Source organism: Ananas comosus, linkage group 23 (assembly GCF_001540865.1).
Source record: "Ananas comosus cultivar F153 linkage group 23, ASM154086v1, whole genome shotgun sequence".
Classification (NCBI taxonomy): domain Eukaryota; kingdom Viridiplantae; phylum Streptophyta; class Magnoliopsida; order Poales; family Bromeliaceae; genus Ananas; species Ananas comosus.
Window position 1 is genome coordinate 640,373 of NC_033643.1, and position 21,811 is coordinate 662,183.

Genomic DNA, 21,811 nt, shown 5'->3' on the forward strand with positions numbered 1-21,811 from the left:
AAGAAATTTCAAATTGTTGTAGAATATTAGAGGTTTTTGTGTTTTTTTTCCTTCACCTCTGTCTTTCAAGCTGTATAAATTAGAGGTGTATTTGCGAAATCTAGCTATTTAAGTAGTAATAATAAATATTATTAGCTAGTCAAACATATATACGGCAACGCGTCATCTTCTTGAATAGTGCAGAGAGATTACTAATAATGGTACATCTAAAAAAAGTCCAATTTAAAGCATCTTTAAACCTTAGATAACATGAGACATAATAAATGAAGTTGAAGGACATTGGAAACACATAAACAATACTGTATACCTAAGTATTAAGACCATAATTATGCTTATTAATTAACATAGTAATCTATTGCAATCTATATACATGGGCCCCACTTATTGAAGATGCTGTCCCTGGTTGGTCAGGGCCAATACAATGGATTGGGGCTGTTACCATCACTTGCATGCATAGGAAAGGGTTGGACTATTTTGCAGAGACAAAGCATTTCTATATTTAAGAAAATATAAATATGCCTAGTCTTAGGCTTAGTGCCTTCATTGGGATGAGGAAATTTTACCAACAAAGTCCATGTTCCCCACAGGAGATCACAGTGGAATTAGATTATATAAATATATATCTCAACTGACACCAATTTTTTAATTCTAATGTAGATCATGGGATGATTGTAGCTATCATTAATATATATAATGAGTGATATTTTAGCTACCCAGGAAGGTACTATGAATTGAGCCAAAATATTATCATTAGCACCTACCGGTGCTATTGAGTTTTTGGCTCTTAGATCAAAGGTGTTGACTATGGTCGCTCATAATGAGCTTCCCTTATTGTTGCATGATTAAAAGACTAAAGCTTCAGATCTAAGGGCCAAAAACTCCATAGCGTTACATGTTTGATGGTTACTAATAATAAACAAGTCAGACTCATGGTAATACATCGATCGTATAATGAATGAGTCGAATTTTGAATATGACATTTCAGCTAAAAATATTTAAATACGCCGTTTTGGCTACATTTCTGTCCCTATTTTAATTGCATTTACTTCTAAAAGTTCGGTAAATATATAAAAAGACTTTAAATATTCGCCACCATGAAAAAATTTTGAGAATCCAAAATGTAAGCTCCAATGTAGAATTTTCAAATGTTCTATAAAGAGAAGCTGTACTAAAGGATTCTGATCTAGGGAGATTTGTTTAATAGTACTTTTCACTTATTAGATCTTACAATTATAGACTCAAACCAACGTCAAGGAATATTAAAAATTAGAGAAACCCATTAATTACCCTACAAGTTATGAATTCGAATGTGACTCATTACTACGGTATGTACATTTTAAGGACCCATACTATTACTCATACTATATATATTGGTAATGCCTCTCCTCTCATAGCCAAAAAAGTAATCTCATGCATGGTGCGTTTGTGTAGTAGTCGTTATCATGTGACCACCTAGTAGGTGAAAATTTTGGCTTTGGCACTTGTTTAAGAGAGAGTACAACCTTGGAGCTTGACACATCCTCATAATATTGCTTGTGAAATTTTTTTGTATGGACCCAGTGAACCACGTCACCCATGGACCGGACCACCAACATTGCACAGGGATGTGATAAAGTGATGATATTCACTGTTGCCTAATGTTTTTTGCCACACAGTTGGGACGCGTTGATTTGCGATAAGGATGGTCTAGTAGACCAGGTCCACGCAATAAAGTTTATAGGTGCAATGTAGATATCAGCAACATGGTTAGACCGGTTAAATTGGATAACCCCTAAATTGGACCATTTTTTGTGTTTGTGTGTGTTTGTGTTTTCTTCTCTTTTTTTTTCTTTTTTGGTTTTTGTTTTGCCAACTTAATTAGGCTAAAATGATAGGTCGAATCTTGACCCGATTATTTGGCCCAGTGCCGTTTATATATATACTTGACACGTTATCAAAACCATGCATGATGAGAGCATGAGAAATTTTGTTTTGATGTAAAACAGGGACATATACCGTATTTGAAAGAAGGAGCTATGAGAAATTTTGTTACAATCACAAAAAAAGAGAATTGTGAAATATATTATAACATATATATATATATATATATATATATATATATTAAGGCGCAAAAGCAGAAGCTTCAAGTAGGAATTTATAATTCTAGTTACATACAGAAGAAATCGAGAGGATTTAATGCAATATATATATATATTCACATAATTAATATCACTATTTAAATACCACTTTGTTGAAAAATAGCTAAACAGGCTCCAAACAAACAAAACGCCCGCGAGTGACGACCCGGTTTGCGAAATCAATGCATATTGGTGCATCCTGATTGGTTGGTCCACGAGTGACGACCCAGTATACCAAGTATATTTCAGTATCTAATTTAGTTTCTTCCTATACTCCATATGAACAATACTATTTGTATACTCAAAAATTAATATAAATTTTACATCTTATTTATCCAAAAATTATTTTTACCGCACTAGTTATATCCCAATCTTTTTTGTGAATACTAAAAATAAAAGAAAAATTATATGGATCCTTTGGTGAGTAATTTATACAATTTACACTTTGCTTTTGAATGTACATATAAGATTTTTCTACTTCGCCCTCCACCATGCATGCATGCTTGTGCTTTCTGCATGTTATTTCCTTTTCATTGGTGCAACTCCCAGCTAGGCATCATTAATATTGGTGCATACATAGAAGCAAAATAGAAACTTCTAACTTCGTAATAAATTGTATTCTAGAAGGTCTCCTTCTATTCTTTTTATTAGCTTACAATATACTCTAAGTTAATTGCTTCCGTGTTAATTAAGATCATCTGAGCTTGTTTTTCTATATATACTATCCTAATTAATGTTCATGATTTTGACTTTATATATATAAGAAGGGTATATAGATATTGTAATGTTTTCTAGTTTGAATATAGTTAAAGCTACATGACTTTATCTGGTCAAGAACTTTATTTAAGTACTAATAATCACATAAAACCAATTATTTAATAGTAGTTGGTATGATAAAACATTCAACGAGAGCAGATAATGCTTGGTCTCTTTGGTTAAACAACTATATATTCGACCTTTCTATTAAGATTGAAGAGATGGTTTTGAACCCTTAATTTAATTTATAGGATCGATGTAAGAAACATTTAGACGACAAGCAGTTTACTTCACTTTAATTTGAATGTAAAAATAGATATATAATAGAAACCAGAACTGTTATTTATTAGAAGTGTCTCTTCGACCCAACTTCTAACAAAATTTTTTTTTTCTTTTCAATAAGTAACGCTTAGCAAATAAAAATTAAAACTTATAGCAGAAAGTTAAAATAAGTTTAATCACAAAACGAGCTTCTGTTAGAGCTGTTTGATCCGAGTGAAGACTCTATACAGTATTTTTTGAGTAGCACTATTTAAGAACCTATCTTTTTTCAACTAAATTACTCCTTTATTTCATTCATCTAGTACATGTTGGTAGGGAAATTGTTCACAAGCCAAGCCAAAGTAACCAACACTCATTAACCTTGTCTATTTTTAATAATTCAAAAGTTGGAACATATAGAGAAGAACATCAAGATGTGTATATTAGTTAGGTCAAAGGAGAGCATATATGCATGCCAATTTCATTAGCCCACAACTTAGAATAGTATTACATATAGGAAAATCTCACAGAAATAAAAAAGAATAGCTTAGATAATGAAAGTGATCGGCTATTTTGAAGTGGCTATGAAAAATAATGCATGATATATATTAAAGTCAATTACACAATGACAGCACGATTTTTTTTTTTTTGAAGGATGGGAATACGAACATATATATAGAGGAATGATAAGTAACTAATAATTAAATGTAGGTAGGAGCCACTACTAATATATTTTACTAATTTTGATTGNTTAGTAAATAAATTATGTCAAAATGGACGGTGGGAATTGAATACTCTTTAAAATTTGAGCATAGGACTTTTAAATTCAAGATCAAGAATGTTAACCTTAATCTATATAGTTTAAAGAATTTTCTATCAAAATTTGAAGAAATTTAGATTCTTCTACACCGTTAAACTCCAAACTCGTCATAATAGCCATTGAAATTTGACAATTTTGAAATATTTTGATCATAAAGTAAACTATGTCGAAAAAACTATAAAATTTTATTTCTAAAAACTTTAAATACCCTAAATCAGTTTTAACGGTGTGGATCGTTGATTTGAACGCTCGAAGATCGAAAACAACACTATAGTACGGGAGCTCCCGTACTATAGATAGTATAGTAGCCGGACTATATATATATATATATATATATTAAGGTGCAAAAGCAGAAGCTTCAAGTAGGAATTTATAATTCTAGTTACATACAGAAGAAATCGAGAGGATTTAATGCAATATATATATTCACATAATTAATATCACTATTTAAATACCACTTTGTTGAAAAATAGCTAAACAGGCTCCAAACAAACAAAACGCCCGCGAGTGACGACCCGGTTTGCGAAATCAATGCATATTGGTGCATCCTGATTGGTTGGTCCACGAGTGACGACCCAGTATACCAAGTATATTTCAGTATCTAATTTAGCTTCTTCCTATACTCCTCATGAACAATGCTATTTGTACACTAAAAAATTGATATAAATTTTACATCTTATTTATTCAAAAACTATTTTTACCGCACTAGTTATATCCCAATCTTTTTTGTGAATATTAAAAATAAAAGAAAAATTTTATGGATCCTTTGGTGAGTAATTTATACAATTTACACTTTGCTTTTGAGTGTACATATAAGATTTTTCTACTTCGCCCTCCACCATGCATTGATGCATGCATGCACGTGCTTTCTGCATGTTATTTCCTTTTCATTGGTGCAACTCCCAGCTAGGCATCATTAATATTGGTGCATATATAGAAGCAAAATAGAAGCTTCTAACTTCGTAATAAATTGTATTCTAGAAAGTCTCCTTCTATTCTTTTTATTAGCTTACAATATACGTACTCTAAGTTAATTGCTTCCGTGTTAAGATCATCTGAGCTTGTTTTTCTATATATACTATCCTAATGTTCATGATTTTGACTTTAGATATATAAGAAGGGTATATAGATATTGTAATGTTTTCTAGTTTGAATATAGTTAAATCTACATGACTTTATCTGGTCAAGAACTTTATTTAAGTACTAATAATCACATAAAACCAATTATTTAATAGTAGTTGGTATGATAAAACATTCAACGAGAGCAGATAATGCTTAGTCTCTTTGGTTAAACAACTATATATTCGACCTTTCTATTAAGATTGAAGAGATGGTTTTGAACCCTTAAAAAAATTATATCATTAATTTAATCAAAAACTTCTATCCTGTACACAAGCAGAAAAATAAATTAAAATCCATATGATTAGTTTGATATAAATTCTGCATAATCGAAACTTAAAAAAAAAAAAACCCCTATAAGAACAGTATTTTATACCACACGATCAGTCCTAAAAAGTAAAAACAAAAAATATCTATATGTAAAAAAAGGAAATTAAAGAGAAGTAGACGTAGTTACCAACCGTCTCTAGAGCAAGTGGCAAAGGGCTTGGTGGTTGGTACCCGAGACCCAAGTTCGAATTCTAGTTGATTCACATTTCTAACTAGGTTTATTTCTAAATAAAATAAACGAAACGGGTAGCGTGCTATCTATCTCTCAAAAAAAAGAAAAGAGGAGATTGATATTTTTAGATGTATTCTTGAAGTAAAAAGTCTAAATCATTGTTAGATATAATGTATCTGCTCTGTCAATATCAAATTTAATATGGAAATATTATTTCTATGTCTAAATACAACTAATTTAGTAGTGCCCAAGCTTTATGGGTCCCTTTTCTTGTTTTTTTGCCCTTTTCTTTTTCTCTCTGAAATCGACCGTGGTTCGTTGACGAGGGGGGGCAAGTAAAGTTTGACTACGATTCTCTCTGACTCTTTTTCTTTTTAAATTATTGCCAGATATGTGTTAAGATGAATGTGGACGGAAAATGACGCTTGTGAGATTTGTATCTGCGCTTCTGGTCTAGGAACCTCCCCACGTTGAAAGGGAATTTGTTCACACGGAAAAGGAGTTGAGGTTTCTTTGTATTTTTCTCACGTGCTAAAATGTTAATTGAAGTGGAAAGTGTATTAATATATATATATATGCATTTTATTTTGAGTGCAACTAATAATAGAGGTTGAAATCATTTCCTTTTTTTGCTTCTCATTCCGTGCTGTAAAATTGTGGAGACTGACATCACCGGAGAGACATGCCATAGCATGTGAGGAAAAATAAAAGCGCCGGTAGACGTTCAAAATATTCTAGATCTCGTTTGATAATGCGGTGGCTAAAAGTACCGTTTTATATTTTAGAAGACTAAAACTTAGTTTGGCATTGAGATCTATCTAATACCATTAGATAAAATAGAGTTGAGAAAGAAGCATATAGGGATATACTTCTGCATTCTCCGGTGGAACCGTAGAAAATATATCATAATCGACTCATCGCAATATGCGAAATGTAATATTACGTACGGAAACAAACAAGATATTTTTCCAGCATACTTTTTCACCGCACGTACCGTAATTTTTCCGCAATTCCAAACGAAACCTAACAAAATTTAAAAGTGATTTTAATCTTTCTCCTTCTAATATTATAAAATTGCGATGACATATGCACGCCACTAGACGCTTTTGGCAACTTAATCTTGAACTACGCCAGATTCATAGAATTAGTGATATTTGTGCTAGAAATCTGACCTGAGATTTTAAATCAAACTTTTTTTTTTTTTGTTTATTATATGTCTCACAAGAAATGATTGAAAAGAGACACAAAGATGAACCAAATGAAACTTTTGGTGTGTTTAGCTTTAGCCCTACTACAGCAGGGGGTACAAATATTGTTTGGTTGACGCTATGTTAATAATAGTATTAGCAGAAGAACTATATTAATATAATCTCAACAATTTTTCTTTGTAGCAGAGCCAAATTAAAATTTTTGTTTTTATTTTCGAAACTTGGAATATCAGTTGAGCTTTCTGTTGCAGTTAGAAACTTCAGATTTATTTGCATCGCCCAATAATGTATAAAGACAATTGCTTCTTAAAGTAAAAAAATAAAAAAGAAACCAAATAAATGAATCAAGCTTCTATACTTTTAAAAGTACTAAGTGATTAGTGCTTGTCAGTTTTCGACCTTCAGATGAAGATTTGTAAGATTAGGATAGTAATGATTTTTTAAAGTTGAGTGTGCAGTTGGTGAAATAGTATAATCTAAAGAGTAAAATTATGTCAAAAAATAGATCTGATGGTAAGGAACTTACAAACATCAAGTACTTTGTGTCATTTTAAAAGTATTTGCTAGACTCCCAATAGAATCTCTTTTTTTTTTTTTTGAGAGAGAAATGTAGTATGCTATCCGCTTTGTTTATGTCATTTAGAAATAAACTTAGTTGGAAATGTGAATCAACTAGAATTTGAATTTAGATCTCGGGTACCAACTATTAAATTCTTTTGCCACTTGTGCTAGGGACGGTCGGTCTCCCAATATATTCTTATTTTATTAAAGTATCAGTTTTGCCACTATATATAAGTATTCCTTCTCTGGGCCATTTTCAGTGACACTATGCCAGGGTAAAGGACAGAAAAAGGTGGAGTCAAGCAGTCAAACTTGACTCAAAAAAGCCCTATCGCCATCTATGCAGAGAAAGCTCTGACTGATTCTCCACCAAATCCTACCATCTAATACAGGAAAATTCTAGGCCTTTTCTTTAATTTATTATTTGTTATTGTAATGTTACTTTTCATACATAAAGATAATAGTAGACAACCTCAATTTTACTACTACTTTTGTTTTCAAACATTTTCTGCAATTTATTCCACTCACGATAATTAAATTCATCAAACAAAAGAAAAATAAAGTAACAATAGTAAACAACGCACATGTTCAATTGTACGAAATTATTATTGTTTAATTTGAATTAAAATTAAAAGTTTTAAAATTTTTTGCTCACCAAATGTCATATTGTGTGAAAAATTTTGAAAAGCCCAAACCATGAGCCCAAAGTTGACTTTGGTTAAACTAAATTACAATCCATATGCTTTTTATTTAAAGGCCCATTACATAATATTTTAGGCCCATGACAATTTCCTGTATGTTTTAGCTCAGAGGCCCATTTATACGTTCTTAGGCCCGGCCCAATAAGCTTCTAGAGAGATATTTGTGTTAGGGGGTAGCGCCGTAAATTTCCCTCACACGAGGGGCCATTTGCAAAGTTCCCGCATCGTCTTCTCCCTCCGGCTTATCGTCTCCAACACTCTCCCCGAAAACCCGACCCAAAACCCTGGCTCTACTTTCTCCATGAAACCCTAGAATCGCTCCTCTCCCTCACTCTCGCCTTTTGATCTTTGATGAGAACTCCCATGGCGAGTAGGGCGGTGAGCGGTTGCTCGGCCCTCGCCTTCTTCCACCTCCGACCTTTGGTTTTCCGCGGGAGCTTGGGATTGTCACGTTCGCCTTTGAGCTCTCGTTGCGGTAACCTCGCCCTCCGGTATGGCGACGGCGGCGGCGGTTGTAGCGGGTGGGCGCGCCATGGCCACAGCCTCGTCGACTCGGTCATGGAGGAGCTCCGAGCTCGGAGGAGAATTAGGGCCTCCGTGAGGTAATCTCCTCTTTCTTTTATCTCCTCGATTTTAGCCATTAATGATTAATGGTGTTGTGGTGGTGGCTGTTAGGATGGATAATTTCTTTTTAGTTGATATCAAGTTGCCATTTTGATAGTGTAGAGTAACTAGAATTTTCTTTGTGGTATACTTAGTTTATAATTCTAACTTAGTTTATAATCTAGTTGTGCGGAGTATAAAAATGCAATTGAGTGAAGAGTTTCTACAGCAAAAAAAGATTTACATGGTGTTAAAAAACTTCTTCGAAGATGATATCAATGATCCATACTTTGTTTTCAGGATGGAATTACCCAGCACTAAGGAGTTTTCTGAAGTTAAATTAGATAAGAGAACCTTGCAGAAAGGTCTCTTGCTTGAATTTCGAAAAGATTCCCAAAAATCATTGCTCGCAGTTGCCCAAAAACCGGATGGGAAGAGAAACTGGATGGTGTATGATCAGGTCTTAATTGAAACAACTCTGGCTTGTTAAACACTAGGTGTTCACTCAATTTTCATTTTTAGCTCAATCTTATATTTTATTGTTTAGAAAAGTTTATGTTTATCTCTACTTATAATGTTCTTTTGGTTGATGAAACAGAATGGGATTATGTCCTCAATAAAGCCCCAGCAAGTTACATATATAGTACCTGGTATCGAAGATTTTGACAATGCAGATATTGCCGATTTTGTTCAAAGAGCTCACGATCTCTTGGTAATTTTTGTGGCGTGAACTTGTCATTCTAATTAGCGTCATCATTTTTTTTATATATTCTTTTTGATGGTTTGTCGAAGGACCCGGCAATTTTAGAGTGTGCTTGGGTGGAGCTTCTGGAAAAGAACAAATCTGTGACAGCCGAGGAATTGGCAGAGGTACAAATTTCTTAGTAATTTTGAGAGCCTCTTCAAGTAAATTTTTTTTTGTCCTCCTTACCTGTCCTTACTGCTACATGTTTCTTCAGATCATATATGGCAGCAGTGATCCTCTCGAGTGTTACTGTGCCCATCTCCTATTATCAAGAGATGAGATGTACTTTAACGTGATAGAGAGCCGAGGTTCATCTGTTTATGAGCCTAGACCAACTATTCAGGTATAGTTCTTGAGTAGAAAGCCCAACTTAAGTTATACAGCCTAGACCATTTCAAATTATAAGGGGTTTTCCATAGTTTAGCTCAACTTTTTACACGTATATCATTTCACCAAATGACTAATATTTATTAATTGATAGTAGGTGGAGGAACTTTTACACAGGAAACATGTCAAGGAGGCATCTGAAAAAGAACTTGAAGAATTTGTTCATTTGCTTATGTCAGCAAAGTCAATGCCTCCACAATCAAAGCCTCCTAAAAGTTCATGGCTTACAGAAGAGAAAGTCAGAAGGAAGATTCTGTCTCTTGAAGCTTATGCCATTGATGCATGCAAGAGTGATGAACAAAGGAAAATAGCAGGAAATGTAATTTATCCAACTGTTACTCTATAAACTTTGTTTGTATAATTGTGCCTTGCTTTATGTTGTTTTTTTTTTTCTTTTACTGTAAATTATGTGGACAGTCCTTGTACTGCTCCTGGTACTGCAATTTATAGTTCCATGAACTTTTCAGTTAAACACTTTGCTAAGTGAACTTTCTCCCATTTCAATTTCATTACTAATCTTAAATAATCCTTTTGTTTCCCTATAATATCGCCGTTTTAACCTGTTGAATTATAATTTGTTTCAATGTACTTGAACTGGGTTTAAAAAGGATTCTATAGGAAAAGTCATATGTTTTCAGATTTTTTGGTAGCCACAGATGGATTTGCACTATATGAGGAAGTTTATCGGCTAAATCGAAGGGAACGATTTAGGGACTAAATCACAGTGTCATGACTGTACAAGTACTGTCCATACAATTGCTCTTTTTCATGACAGCAGTAAGTAAAGCGAATGATTTAAGCATTGCTTCATTCTTTGTTGGTTGCTATCATGACAGATACTAAAGGCCATGGGAGTACCGAAGACCACATTTGCTGCAGTAGACCTTCTTATTGATGTCGGATATTTTCCTGTACATGTCAATCTTGATCTCTTGAAGTACAATATCCGAACAGAATATAGTAATGAAGTTTTATTGGCTGCTGAAGATCTTTTGGCACATTCTTCTGATGCTGATGAGGTAGGATTCTTAAATATCTGTCAGGTTCCTTCTCTCTCTGTAAATAAGCGTCTTCTTTTTATATTTGCTTCCAGAAAATCAGGAAAGATCTGACATTCTTGAAAGTGTATGCGATCGACGTGGATGAGGCTGATGAGGTATAGTTGATAACCTGTTTTTTTGGAAAGTTTGCCTGCATTCGTTAAATGAGTTGGCGCATAATTATGTGTCTTTATACTGTTAATACCCCAAATTTTCAGCTGGATGATGCACTAAGTGCCACAAGGCTATCGGATGGTAGGATAAGAGTCTGGATTCATGTTGCTGATCCAACATGCTTGGTTAAACCTCAGAGCATTATTGACAAGTAATCACCTTTTTTACCTATCGTTTTTCATTTTTCTTTTTGAATATAATCGTTAATGAATCTGCTTCTGTATAGGATATTTCTTTGAGGCATGAGTTCTATAACAAGATATTGAACCTATTGATCTATCTATTCATGCCTATTTATTAAGCTTACTTCTTGGATACCCAAAGAATATAGAAATAGAATAAGGATCCTTTTTGGATAGAAATGAGAAATAAATAATATTCTGAGATATCTCAAGAAACTTTGAAGGAACTTTGTCTGTATTTATTCCTTTCACTAGAAAACAAATTGGATTCAATATGATCCCTTAGCCCTGCCCTGTGCAGCCTTCACTGTTGACATAGCAGAATTGGTGGCTATGGTGAACTTAATGATTATTCATAGAACGAATTTTTAACAGGTTCAATGTAATTGTTTGGCTACCGTTTGGTTCGGGGTTAAGGAAAAACTAGTTATTCCAGGGATAGGGTTAAGTTTAGGGTTAAGGTGGGGTTCAAGTATTTTTGTGTTTGGTTGGAGGTTAGAATTAAGCCAGGATAGTGAAAAATAGTGTTTGGTTGGAGTAGGTGGGATAAGAAGGATAGTGGGTTATTATGAATAGAAAATAGTGTTTGGTTGGGGTTTGGTGGGGTTAGGTGGGGTTAGCTAACCCGGGATAACCCATTTGAGGTGGGGTTAGCTGGAATTAGCTAACCCCACCCATTTTTAGAAGTGTTTGGAGATGAAATGGGGGTTAAGGGGTTATTCCACCCCTTAACCCCCAACCAAACGGAGGCTTGGTGACTATGATAGAGCTCTCTGTCTATATCTGAACCTTTCTTGCTCAACTGTTTTTGCAGATATTCATGTGATTGAGATGAGTGTTTTTTTTTTTTTAAACTCCGCATAGGGAGGCAATGAGAAGAGGAACTTCCATATTTTTGCCAACTGCTACCTATCCAATGTTCCCAGAAAGGCTTGCTATGGAGCGTATGAGCTTGCAGCAAGGGAAACTCTGTAGGGCTGTTAGCATATCTGTCACTTTGCAACCTGATGGAAGGTAACATTTGGAGGATCAAGTTCTCCGTATATTTCAAGGCTCTTTCTTCCCTGTAATTTTTTCTTACATAATGCAATTTCACCATAAAACTCTTGTCAACAGTATTGCAGACTATAGCATAGACAACTCAATTATCAGGCCTACATACATGCTGACATATGAGAGTGCATCGGAGCTGCTCCACCTAAACCTAGAAGAGGAGGCTGAACTAAGGCTTCTTTCAGAAGCTGCTAACCTCCGTTTACAATGGCGTCGTAACCAGGTATTGCAGCCCATGAAGTACGACACGTCTTTTTTTGTTTATGTTGAAATTACTCATTGATCCCGAAGATTTCATTTTTGTGATATTGGCATCTCAAAGTACTTGAACTGTAAATGTGCATTCCATATGCTACATCTTTACAAATAACAGTTGCATCTCATGTATCGGTTGTTTTAGGTCAAAATAAATGGTATTGCAACTTGAATTTATGTATCATGCAATTAAAGTTTAGCGAGAGTATCTACAATGCTAAAGAAATTAAATTTAGAGTTTTCTGAACATCTTAAGATTCTCCTATTTGTCTGTTCATATTACTAATTGCTATTCCTTCTGGTAATTGTCATATTAGCTGGGTTTTAATTTATGTATGTGTTGAAGTTTTGAAAGTATCATTTTTTTATTAATTGTCTTCAAGAGAGTATTCCAGTTTTTGATCCACTTGATATTAAGGTAAGAGACCTACAGTAATTTCTTTGGATTTTTTTTTTTTTGTAATTTAATGTGAATATATTAGCGTTATTATTGTGAATGTTCAAACACTGCTTGACAGTGGCATTCTATTATCTTCTAGTCCTCTATACAACCTGCATGGCATGATTGGATCTGTTTGGCCATACCATACAGTGTAGCCTGTTTGATTTAGGTGCTGCTTGATTAGAGAAGCAGTACATGGAAGTCCTCTAGCAGCTTTGCTGTGCAGCAGAAGCAAAATTTCCAAATTGGTCCTTTTGCTTTTTTGGCTCAAAATATTAACCCCATGGCAGCAGAGGAAGGGGCTAACGGGCAATGACACACAACTCGTGTCTCTCTAGATTGTGTTCTCTATATATTCTCACACAATGTTCCTTCATCGTGTGAGATAAATAACATATCGAGTTCACAGGGTGCAATAGACACAGCCATGATTGAGCCCCGCATCAAGGTGGCAAATCCCGGTGATCTGGAACCTTCTATCACTCTGTACATTGAAGACCAAGCCAATCCAACAATGCGACTTGTATCTGAGATGATGATACTATGTGGAGAGGTTGTTGCCACTTTTGGTTCCTTCAACAATATCCCATTACCTTATCGAGGGCAACCTCAATCAAACATATCCACGTCAGCATTTGCTCACCTGCCTGAAGGGCCTGTGAGGAGCTCTGCTTATGTCAGAATAATGCGAGCTGCTGAATTGGATTTTAGGAAGCCTATTCGCCATGGAGTTCTGGGCGTTCCTGGTTATGTTCAGTTCACATCTCCTATCCGAAGATATATTGATCTTCTAGCCCATTATCAGGTTTGTTCTGTCCTAGTTGTCTTCTTGTTGGGCTTCTTTTGCCATTTTCTTTATTTGCTGCAACTTGAAGGAAAAGATATTAACATGGTGTTATTAACACATACATGAATGACTTTTTCTAGTGCTTTCTTGTACTTGTTTCTTTTTTTTGTTTTGACCTTTAAACAATCAAGTTCGTGATTTTGCAGTGGAAAGGAGCAACATGTGGGTTATTCTTGCAGAGGTGCATTTAATTAATGTTTTTTACAAACCCCAGAGACAAATCTAATCAAATAATATTGTTTGAAATGGGGAAAGACTATAAGGGAATTTGGCAGAAAAGCTAAATAATTTAATTTACAACTTTCGAATCTACTTTGCTGTTTTGGACTACCGTCTTAGCCTTTAAATTCCTGTGCTCCAATGTGCAAAATGGTTGCATCATTACTAATCTTTCCAGGGCTGCAACATGTTGGTTTAGTAGTGCTTAAGAGACAAAGACAGCTGCATGTTATATATCTTGACATTTATTCATTTCATCAAATTTCGCATGGCAGCTAATTATCTCATTAATCTGTTTTCTTTTTCAGTTATACGCTTTGACTTCTTTTTTTCCTTTAATTTGTCAGGTTAAGGCATTCCTGAAGGGTGAACCACTTCCATTTACTGCAGGAGATTTGGAAGGAATGGCATTTCTTGTAAATATGCATGTTAAAGTAGCTAAGAGGCTTCACAGCAGCAGCCTTAGATATTGGTTATTGGAGTACCTAAGAAGACAACCCAGGGAAAGAAGATATACTGCCTTGATTCTCAGATTCATTAAAGACCGGTTAGCAGCGTTGCTTTTGGTGGAGGTATATGCTGCTAACATACAATAAAATTTTGCTTTCTTCCTCTTTGGCTCTAAAATTACATGCCCAACTATCGTAACTCTTTTGGTCACCGCATTTTGTGTAATATTTCCCGACCTCTTGAAGAATATAGTACTAGCTATAATGCTTCATCCTATACTTACCCATCTTTCTCAAGCAGACATGTTGTGGTAGAGTTCAATTACTGATACTTGTTTTCAGAAGATAGGCGATGAAACTTGTTGTTGCTCTCTCTTATGCATCTTTATAGGTTGGCATTCAAGCTTCTAGCATGGTCTCAGTTGGAAAACAGATTGGGGATGAAATCGAAGTTGTTATGGAAGAGGCTCATCCACGTGATGACGTCCTTTCTTTAAAAGAGGTATAGAGGGTATTAAAAGGAGCTCAGATGGCATGTTTCTCTATATGCTGAGATCTTCCTGGGCAACTAATTACTGGTAAGTGCATTCTATCAATTGGATGGACATTTTCCTTAGTACTGCAAGGTGATTTGTGACTAATGTGAACGGTAGCGTTCGCAGGTACCTCGAAGATGTGCTTTAGACAAGTGCTCTTTCATGGGTGGTTCCATTTTGGGTCTCAAGCAAATGTTGAGCACCACTTTTGATTCTAACTTATGTTTCTCGTGCCAAATCTGAAGGATCTTCAATTTACTCGATTTTTCTTCTGAATTTACCCAACATGGTTAAAGAGGCAACGTACAGGTCTCGATGAATCCCTGAGTTGTACTATTCACTGCTATGATGCGGGACGTCAATCCAACTGAACAACAAAGGCAACAAAGAAATGGAGGTGGAATAATTCATCATTTGAAAAGGCGGCACGCTGGATCTGTTTTCAGGGCTGGGCAATTGAGTCTGTTTTTTTTCCTTTTTTTTTTTTTGTTAATTCCCTACTATGTTTATTATGTAAGGGGTCCTATCCTCAATGCATATATGTAAGTACACGGAAAATGTCTTTGTTTCTCTCTGTTGTAACTTATGCATGTATCGATATAACTTTTTGTAGCTTTCATTAAAGTCTATCATGTCAAAAGCTCTACAAATGCAAATGGAGAATCAAGGTGATTAACATCTATCAATTTTGAGAACCAAACGTTTCCAGGAGGGATGGAGAGAGATGAGAAAGTCCGAAAATCGACTTCTCAACTGAACAGTATCAACATTAAAAATCAGCCCGGCCCAATAAATGTTGGCCCGAAACAACAGTATCCAGGGCAAGAGTAGAGAGGCCCGGCCCAGTTAAAATTGGACCCAATCCATGAAACCCAGCCAGAGCCTAGCACGGCTCAGGAAAACAATTGTTTCAGGCCGGCCCAAATGAAATATTAGAACTACATTGATAAATCCATCACAAGCCCACAATGGCCCGGTTATATAAAATTTAAATCATATTCTACCAATAAAACATTGGGCCAAATCTACGCCCGCTGATACGATTATTCATGACTACGAAGCAGCTACACCACATCATCTATATCCAACTAATTATATTTTTTTTAAAAATAAAATATAAAAATATATTTTTCATAATATCATGATGGGTTCGGTGAATCTTAGGGGAGCAATTTGATTAGATAGAAACGCTATGTCGCGCCTATATGACTGCTGCATTTTAGATTTTTTTTTTTCAGAACTACATTCAATTTTTAAAGGCAAATGTCTTATCAAAATATTACAACACTATCCTCTCGCAGTTTAAACTTTTAGAGGAAATCGATTATTTATATTATTTTATACAGCATTAGAGCAAAAGGTTATCACTTCCAGCCTCAATAGGTTTCTAGCTTCATTCATATTTTTTCTATTTGATTATTCCATAATATCTTGGTCATACTAAAATATCTCCAGCCCAAGGTACAATATTAGATATAAATAATTATAAAAAAATCTTGAATCTAGATGCAACGTTGGATATAAACAGTTATTAAAAGGTCTTCAATCTAGAATAGAATATTAAATATAACTATTAAAATACCATTATTTGTCACCTTTAAGCTTTTCTTAAAAAATGTATAAGATATTTCAATTGCATAAGTTTTAATTTCATATGGTGTTTAAAAATGCCCATTTTAACTCTCCTCACTATTCGAAACCTCTCTCGAGTGTTAGCATCTTTCTTATGCTTTTCTAATTAAAAGGTGTCGGTTATGTTGCGAATTCGTGCGTCCAACTCACTCCTTGTGTGGGACTTTTAGCATTATGTTTCTGAGAGAGTACTTAAATTAACCTTTTCATTATATGTATATAGTTTTCTCTTCTTTTTAATTTACTACTTTTTGGAACATTGCTGCTCTCTAAAGTTGTAACATTAATCTGATCGACCATACATATTGCCTAAAGATTGAAGCACCCTTTTTTTAACCCTCATGCAAGGACAAAGATTTTGGTAGCCCAACTTAATATACAACCCGACATCCAGATACTGCTACGCTAGAGATAAATAATTAAGTTGGCCAGGAATGAGGAATCCAAGGTAGGGGTGAAAACGGGTCGGATAATTTTTAAACTCTTCCAATTATGGGTCTAGTTTTTTTTTTATCCGTCACTGCTCGGATTCGTATCCGTATTCATATCTGTATCCTAGTAAATGTCTCTGGTCTGAAAATTACTATGCGGAGTACTATTTGGAACTATGTTTTAGAGAATTTTTTTTAAAAAAAAACATAATAAAGTAGTTGCATTGTATGTTTGCAAAATATACATTTTGTTAATGAAGTGTCTAATCGATTTGTTATGTATACCGTTTGGAATATTGTAATTAGAAATATAACCAGTATACATATGCTTCCTATTATCCATACCGACATTTAATAAATATGGTTTCAAAAATTATAATATGTCATTTAACATATCCTTAAACCATTTTTTGTGGAGAAATGTGTATATGGATATGGATATGGATATGAGCCAACAACTATTGGGAGGTCACTATTCTAGAGCTAAATTGTTTAGCCTTATTATAGGCTAATTTGTAATTATATTTAATAATATTTTACCTAAGTACCCTTATTTTTTTAGGAAAAGAAAAACTATGTAAGCACCTTCAATGTTTTTTTCCCAAGTAAAATAGGCAACACCAAATTTAATTACATACTTTTAATTAAGGTGCATTATCTTACTTTTATTTTCTAATAGAGTAAAATTTTAAAATCTTTTATTTGTTAAATATTTCAATTGTTGGTGTTTGAAAATAGGGACATTGCTTATATGACCTCTATATACGACTACTCAAAATTTTCAAATTTACTCCTCCGTTTTCAAAGTATCCTTCTAAATCCCAAATTCTGCTAGCAAATTAAACTCTAATAAGATTAGGGAGATATTTGAAGGTATTTATTTTTTAAATATTAATAAGAATATTCTGATCAACCAAAAATACATCAAATATTTTTAAACTTTTGAAAAATATATTAGATATTATTTTCTTGAAAGAGAATAAATCTTTCTTTCTATGTATCTCAATGATCAGCAGCATGTATATATATATATATATCATCTATTCTTATTTATGTTTAATAATTAACCTGCTAGTGTGGCAGAGTGTGTATGTGGTTGTGTGCGGTCAAAATTCCGACTTCCGAGGCACACCTGCAGCAAAACAGATGTGGACGGTGGAAAAGCGCCAACTTCTGATGACTATGGTACACATCTGGGTGATAAGGAAAGTGTGTAGGTTGACTCAAACAGCCAAACGCTTTTATTAGGGTTTCTTTTGCGACTATAATTAGAGTATAGACACGCACATAAGTCACGCTATTTGCAGTCACTACTCACCTGCTACAGCTGATATATTTAATTTTGATATATTTAATTTTGATATATTTAATTAATTTAGCTGCTACACTCATATAGAGTTTTATAATAATAAAGAATAATTTTATACCACTTTATGTGAATATATCTATGCAAAGTTTAAATTTTCAGATTTATTTTTTCAAATATTTAGTGATGTTTATATTTATCTCTCTGATTTGTTAACGTTAGTTTACTGTTTATTTTTTAACAGAAAAAAGTGACATATCAATTTTGTCGTCGCAAATATGTCCATCCAAAAATGTCCTCCCAAAAAATCTCGTGTGGTTATTTTTTTTTCTATAAAAACTAACATAATCCATCATTATTAATTACAATATCTTTTCTACCTCTTCTTTCACTCATTTTTTTCCTTTCCGTATTTAACATTGATTCGCCGAAGCAACATGCCTCCGGATGAATGGGGATGAAGAAATCATAATTACGGATTCAAAACTAGCATGAAGCAAAGAGAGAAAGAGAAAGAGAAAGAGGGAGAAGAATTTCAATTATTAGAGTTTTGATCGAACTAGAATTTTGATTAAGAGAATAAGGTAGAATATCGGAGGAGTACAAATGTCAATTTATCTGACTCACTAACCAAAGTTAAATATTTTAACTATGGATAATTATATTTATCTAATGGATACTAATGGTATAGATATATTTGAAATCGTAAAAAAATTTTAAAAAATAAATTTAAAAATTTAAATTTTATAAAAATATATTTGCTATTCGATATGTTAACAGGGTGCTGTATGAAATTATCCCTAATAATAATAATAATAATATAATGATGAGCAGCTTATGTTAAGTAAGAATGGGAGCAAAAGTAAACAAAAAGGAATCCTTGGATCCATTCCCTTAACCCTTTCCATTGTCTTGATCTTTTAGCTACATACGTGGTAGAGCAGGTCTACAAATTACCTCACCAGCAGGGGTTTTCAAGGTATCTGAGACACCAGTACATTGGTGAAATTATAAACCTTCACTTTAACCAAAGCTCTAATTCACTTCACCCAACCTCTAGGCCTTGCCTACGTGTTACCCGATCGATCAATTAATATAGTAGGACATAGTTTTATTCACACATATGATGGATATATATATAAAATAAACCATGCCACTAATTAACTAAGAAGAAAACAAAAGAGACGATGAGATGATGAAAGTATGTGAAAATCGAATTTGGAACCCCTCTTATAATTAAGGAAGGTATTTAGAGCTAATTTCCATACCATGTTATCCAAAATACCGATTTAGTAAGAAACATGGTCGCAATTTAGTCTTAATGTTGACAAGTCAAATGAATTTCTAAATTTTTTTTAATTAAGTAGTAATTTCAATTTGAAAATTCTATTTGTAATTTACTGGAATGCATGGTGGCTATTTTTGAATGTTATAACTACAAATTTATTAACATTTTTACAGACAGTTCAACTTACGTGACACTTTAACTTACACAACATCTTAATTTAGAAAAGTTCTGGGTCAAACTAAACAAGTCCAATTTGTGCTTAGAAAACGTTGAGAATGGAAAAGATAGAAAATTAATTATTTTTGCATGGCCACCATGTGAAGATAAGCTAATTCTATGATTTAGGTGCTGAGTTTACAGTTCACGTTAGACTTTATCCACGCCTAACTTTGTACTAAGTTCGCATTCGTTGACTAATACTCTCTCTCGATTATTGCTAATTATTAGCAATGGTTCTCCCCTATAATAATAATAATTAATTAATAGGTCAGCAAAATATAATTAGAACATTCACTAAATTACTATATTTAATTAGAAAAACTTCACATGATATATATTAATGTATGCGGTAGGTTTTTTTTTTTTTTTTTCAAGTCTCATTATGTATATATATTAATTATAGAGTCCGGCTACTATATTCTTATAAGTATAATCTCTTTTGCACTCATAAATTTTTGACTATTAAATCTATATATCTTTTTGACTATTTTTATCAATTATATCATACTATTCAATCAACCACCCAATCAATCCTAGGGAATAACTATTATTCTAATCGGAGATAACTACCATCCTAACCGCATATCTTTTCATTCAACGACTGAAAATTTATGAGTACAAATGACTCTATACTCATAAGAGTATAGTAGTCATAGTCTATATTATATATGTGAACCCTATTTGATAATATATTCTCTTGTATTTGGGGTACTCGGGTCCTCGGAGGGATCAGTTTGAGCACGAATTTTGGCGCTGAGGTGGAGAGATACTATCGCATGCACACGTGATCGATCCTCGCATTAAGATTAGCACTTTTGCATGCGCACCCGTGTATGTACGTGCGCGCGTATGTATTCATTGCGTTCACGTAGACTCATTGGCACCGGTTTAGTAGTGCTGTTGGATTCGGTGGGTGGTGCAAAGCTATCCACTCTCTCTCTCTCTTCTCTCTCTCTCTCTCTCTCTCCTCTCGCACCTCCGCTGTCGTTGACTCGCGCCAAGTGTCGGCCACGTGGACGTGTGGGCCCACCTATAGCGATCGTAATCACGCTTCGCACGCTCTCCGTCTCCTTCCCCTCATCCGTCCCAATTAACCCCAATCAATGATTAATGGTTCCATCCTCTTTTGTGGCCCAATCAATGCCTACTACGGCGCTAAATGCGGTACATTTGGTGTAACTACTCCCACTACGACAGATCATATATACCATGCATTGTTAGTTAGTAGTTTAGTGTAAGATATATATATATACTTGAGTCTCCGAGTTTCTGTATTGTTCTCTATATATGTTAACATAATATGAATCAGTATTTAAAATAATTCTCTAATGTACGGAACCTACGTTCCAGATTAATATACCAAATCCCTAAATGTCGCACCCATATTAATTGTAAAGTATGCTTCTAATATATTTTGGTTTTATTTGAATGCGTGAATATTTTGTAGATATATTTTTTTGGGTTAATTATATTAGATTCTTAAAGTAAATAATAAATATATTTCTACAAAGTTCAACTTAATTTCATATATTATACTTACAAAAGTTTTAATTTTTTCAAATATGTTTCTCTGATTTGTTACCGTTAGAGAACTATTTATATTTTTAATTTTGTCATCACAAATATATATTCTTTAAAAAGTCATAATAATATAATATAAGAGGGATAAAAATATCAAAACTAATCAAGATTAAGTATTTAGCCAATGGTTAACTAAATTTTTCTACGGATTCTAACGGCAGAGATATATGTGAAAACATCAGAATTTTTACAGAAATAACATATAAAAATTAAATTTTGTTGAAATATATTTGTTATTTACTATATTTATAGTTTTACTTTTTTTTTTATTTGTATAAAAAGGTTGTAGTATTTGATATCACTGTACAACATATGAGAGCGGTGCATGGTCTCTGTGTATGTGAATGTGAAGCGCGATCTACGGACCGAAAAATGCG

General features: G+C 33.8%; 1 protein-coding gene across 4 annotated transcripts; it reads left to right on the forward strand.

Annotated features, from left to right (window-relative positions):
* Positions 8,243-15,617, forward strand: LOC109728120 (ribonuclease II, chloroplastic/mitochondrial). Of its 4 annotated transcripts, none has more exons than XM_020258444.1 (15): positions 8,243-8,647; positions 8,949-9,108; positions 9,247-9,360; positions 9,441-9,518; positions 9,608-9,736; positions 9,878-10,099; positions 10,617-10,799; positions 10,874-10,936; positions 11,039-11,145; positions 12,041-12,190; positions 12,293-12,452; positions 13,336-13,731; positions 14,340-14,564; positions 14,833-15,019; positions 15,095-15,617. In XM_020258444.1, exons 1-14 carry the CDS (start codon positions 8,397-8,399, stop codon positions 14,947-14,949), a joined length of 2,355 nt encoding a protein of 784 aa, XP_020114033.1. In that variant the 5' UTR covers positions 8,243-8,396; the 3' UTR covers positions 14,950-15,019; positions 15,095-15,617. The 4 variants fall into 4 exon arrangements, with proteins under 4 accessions (XP_020114033.1, XP_020114032.1, XP_020114034.1 ...); XM_020258443.1 differs by having other exon boundaries at positions 15,104-15,617; XM_020258445.1 differs by lacking the exon at positions 10,874-10,936 and having other exon boundaries at positions 15,104-15,617.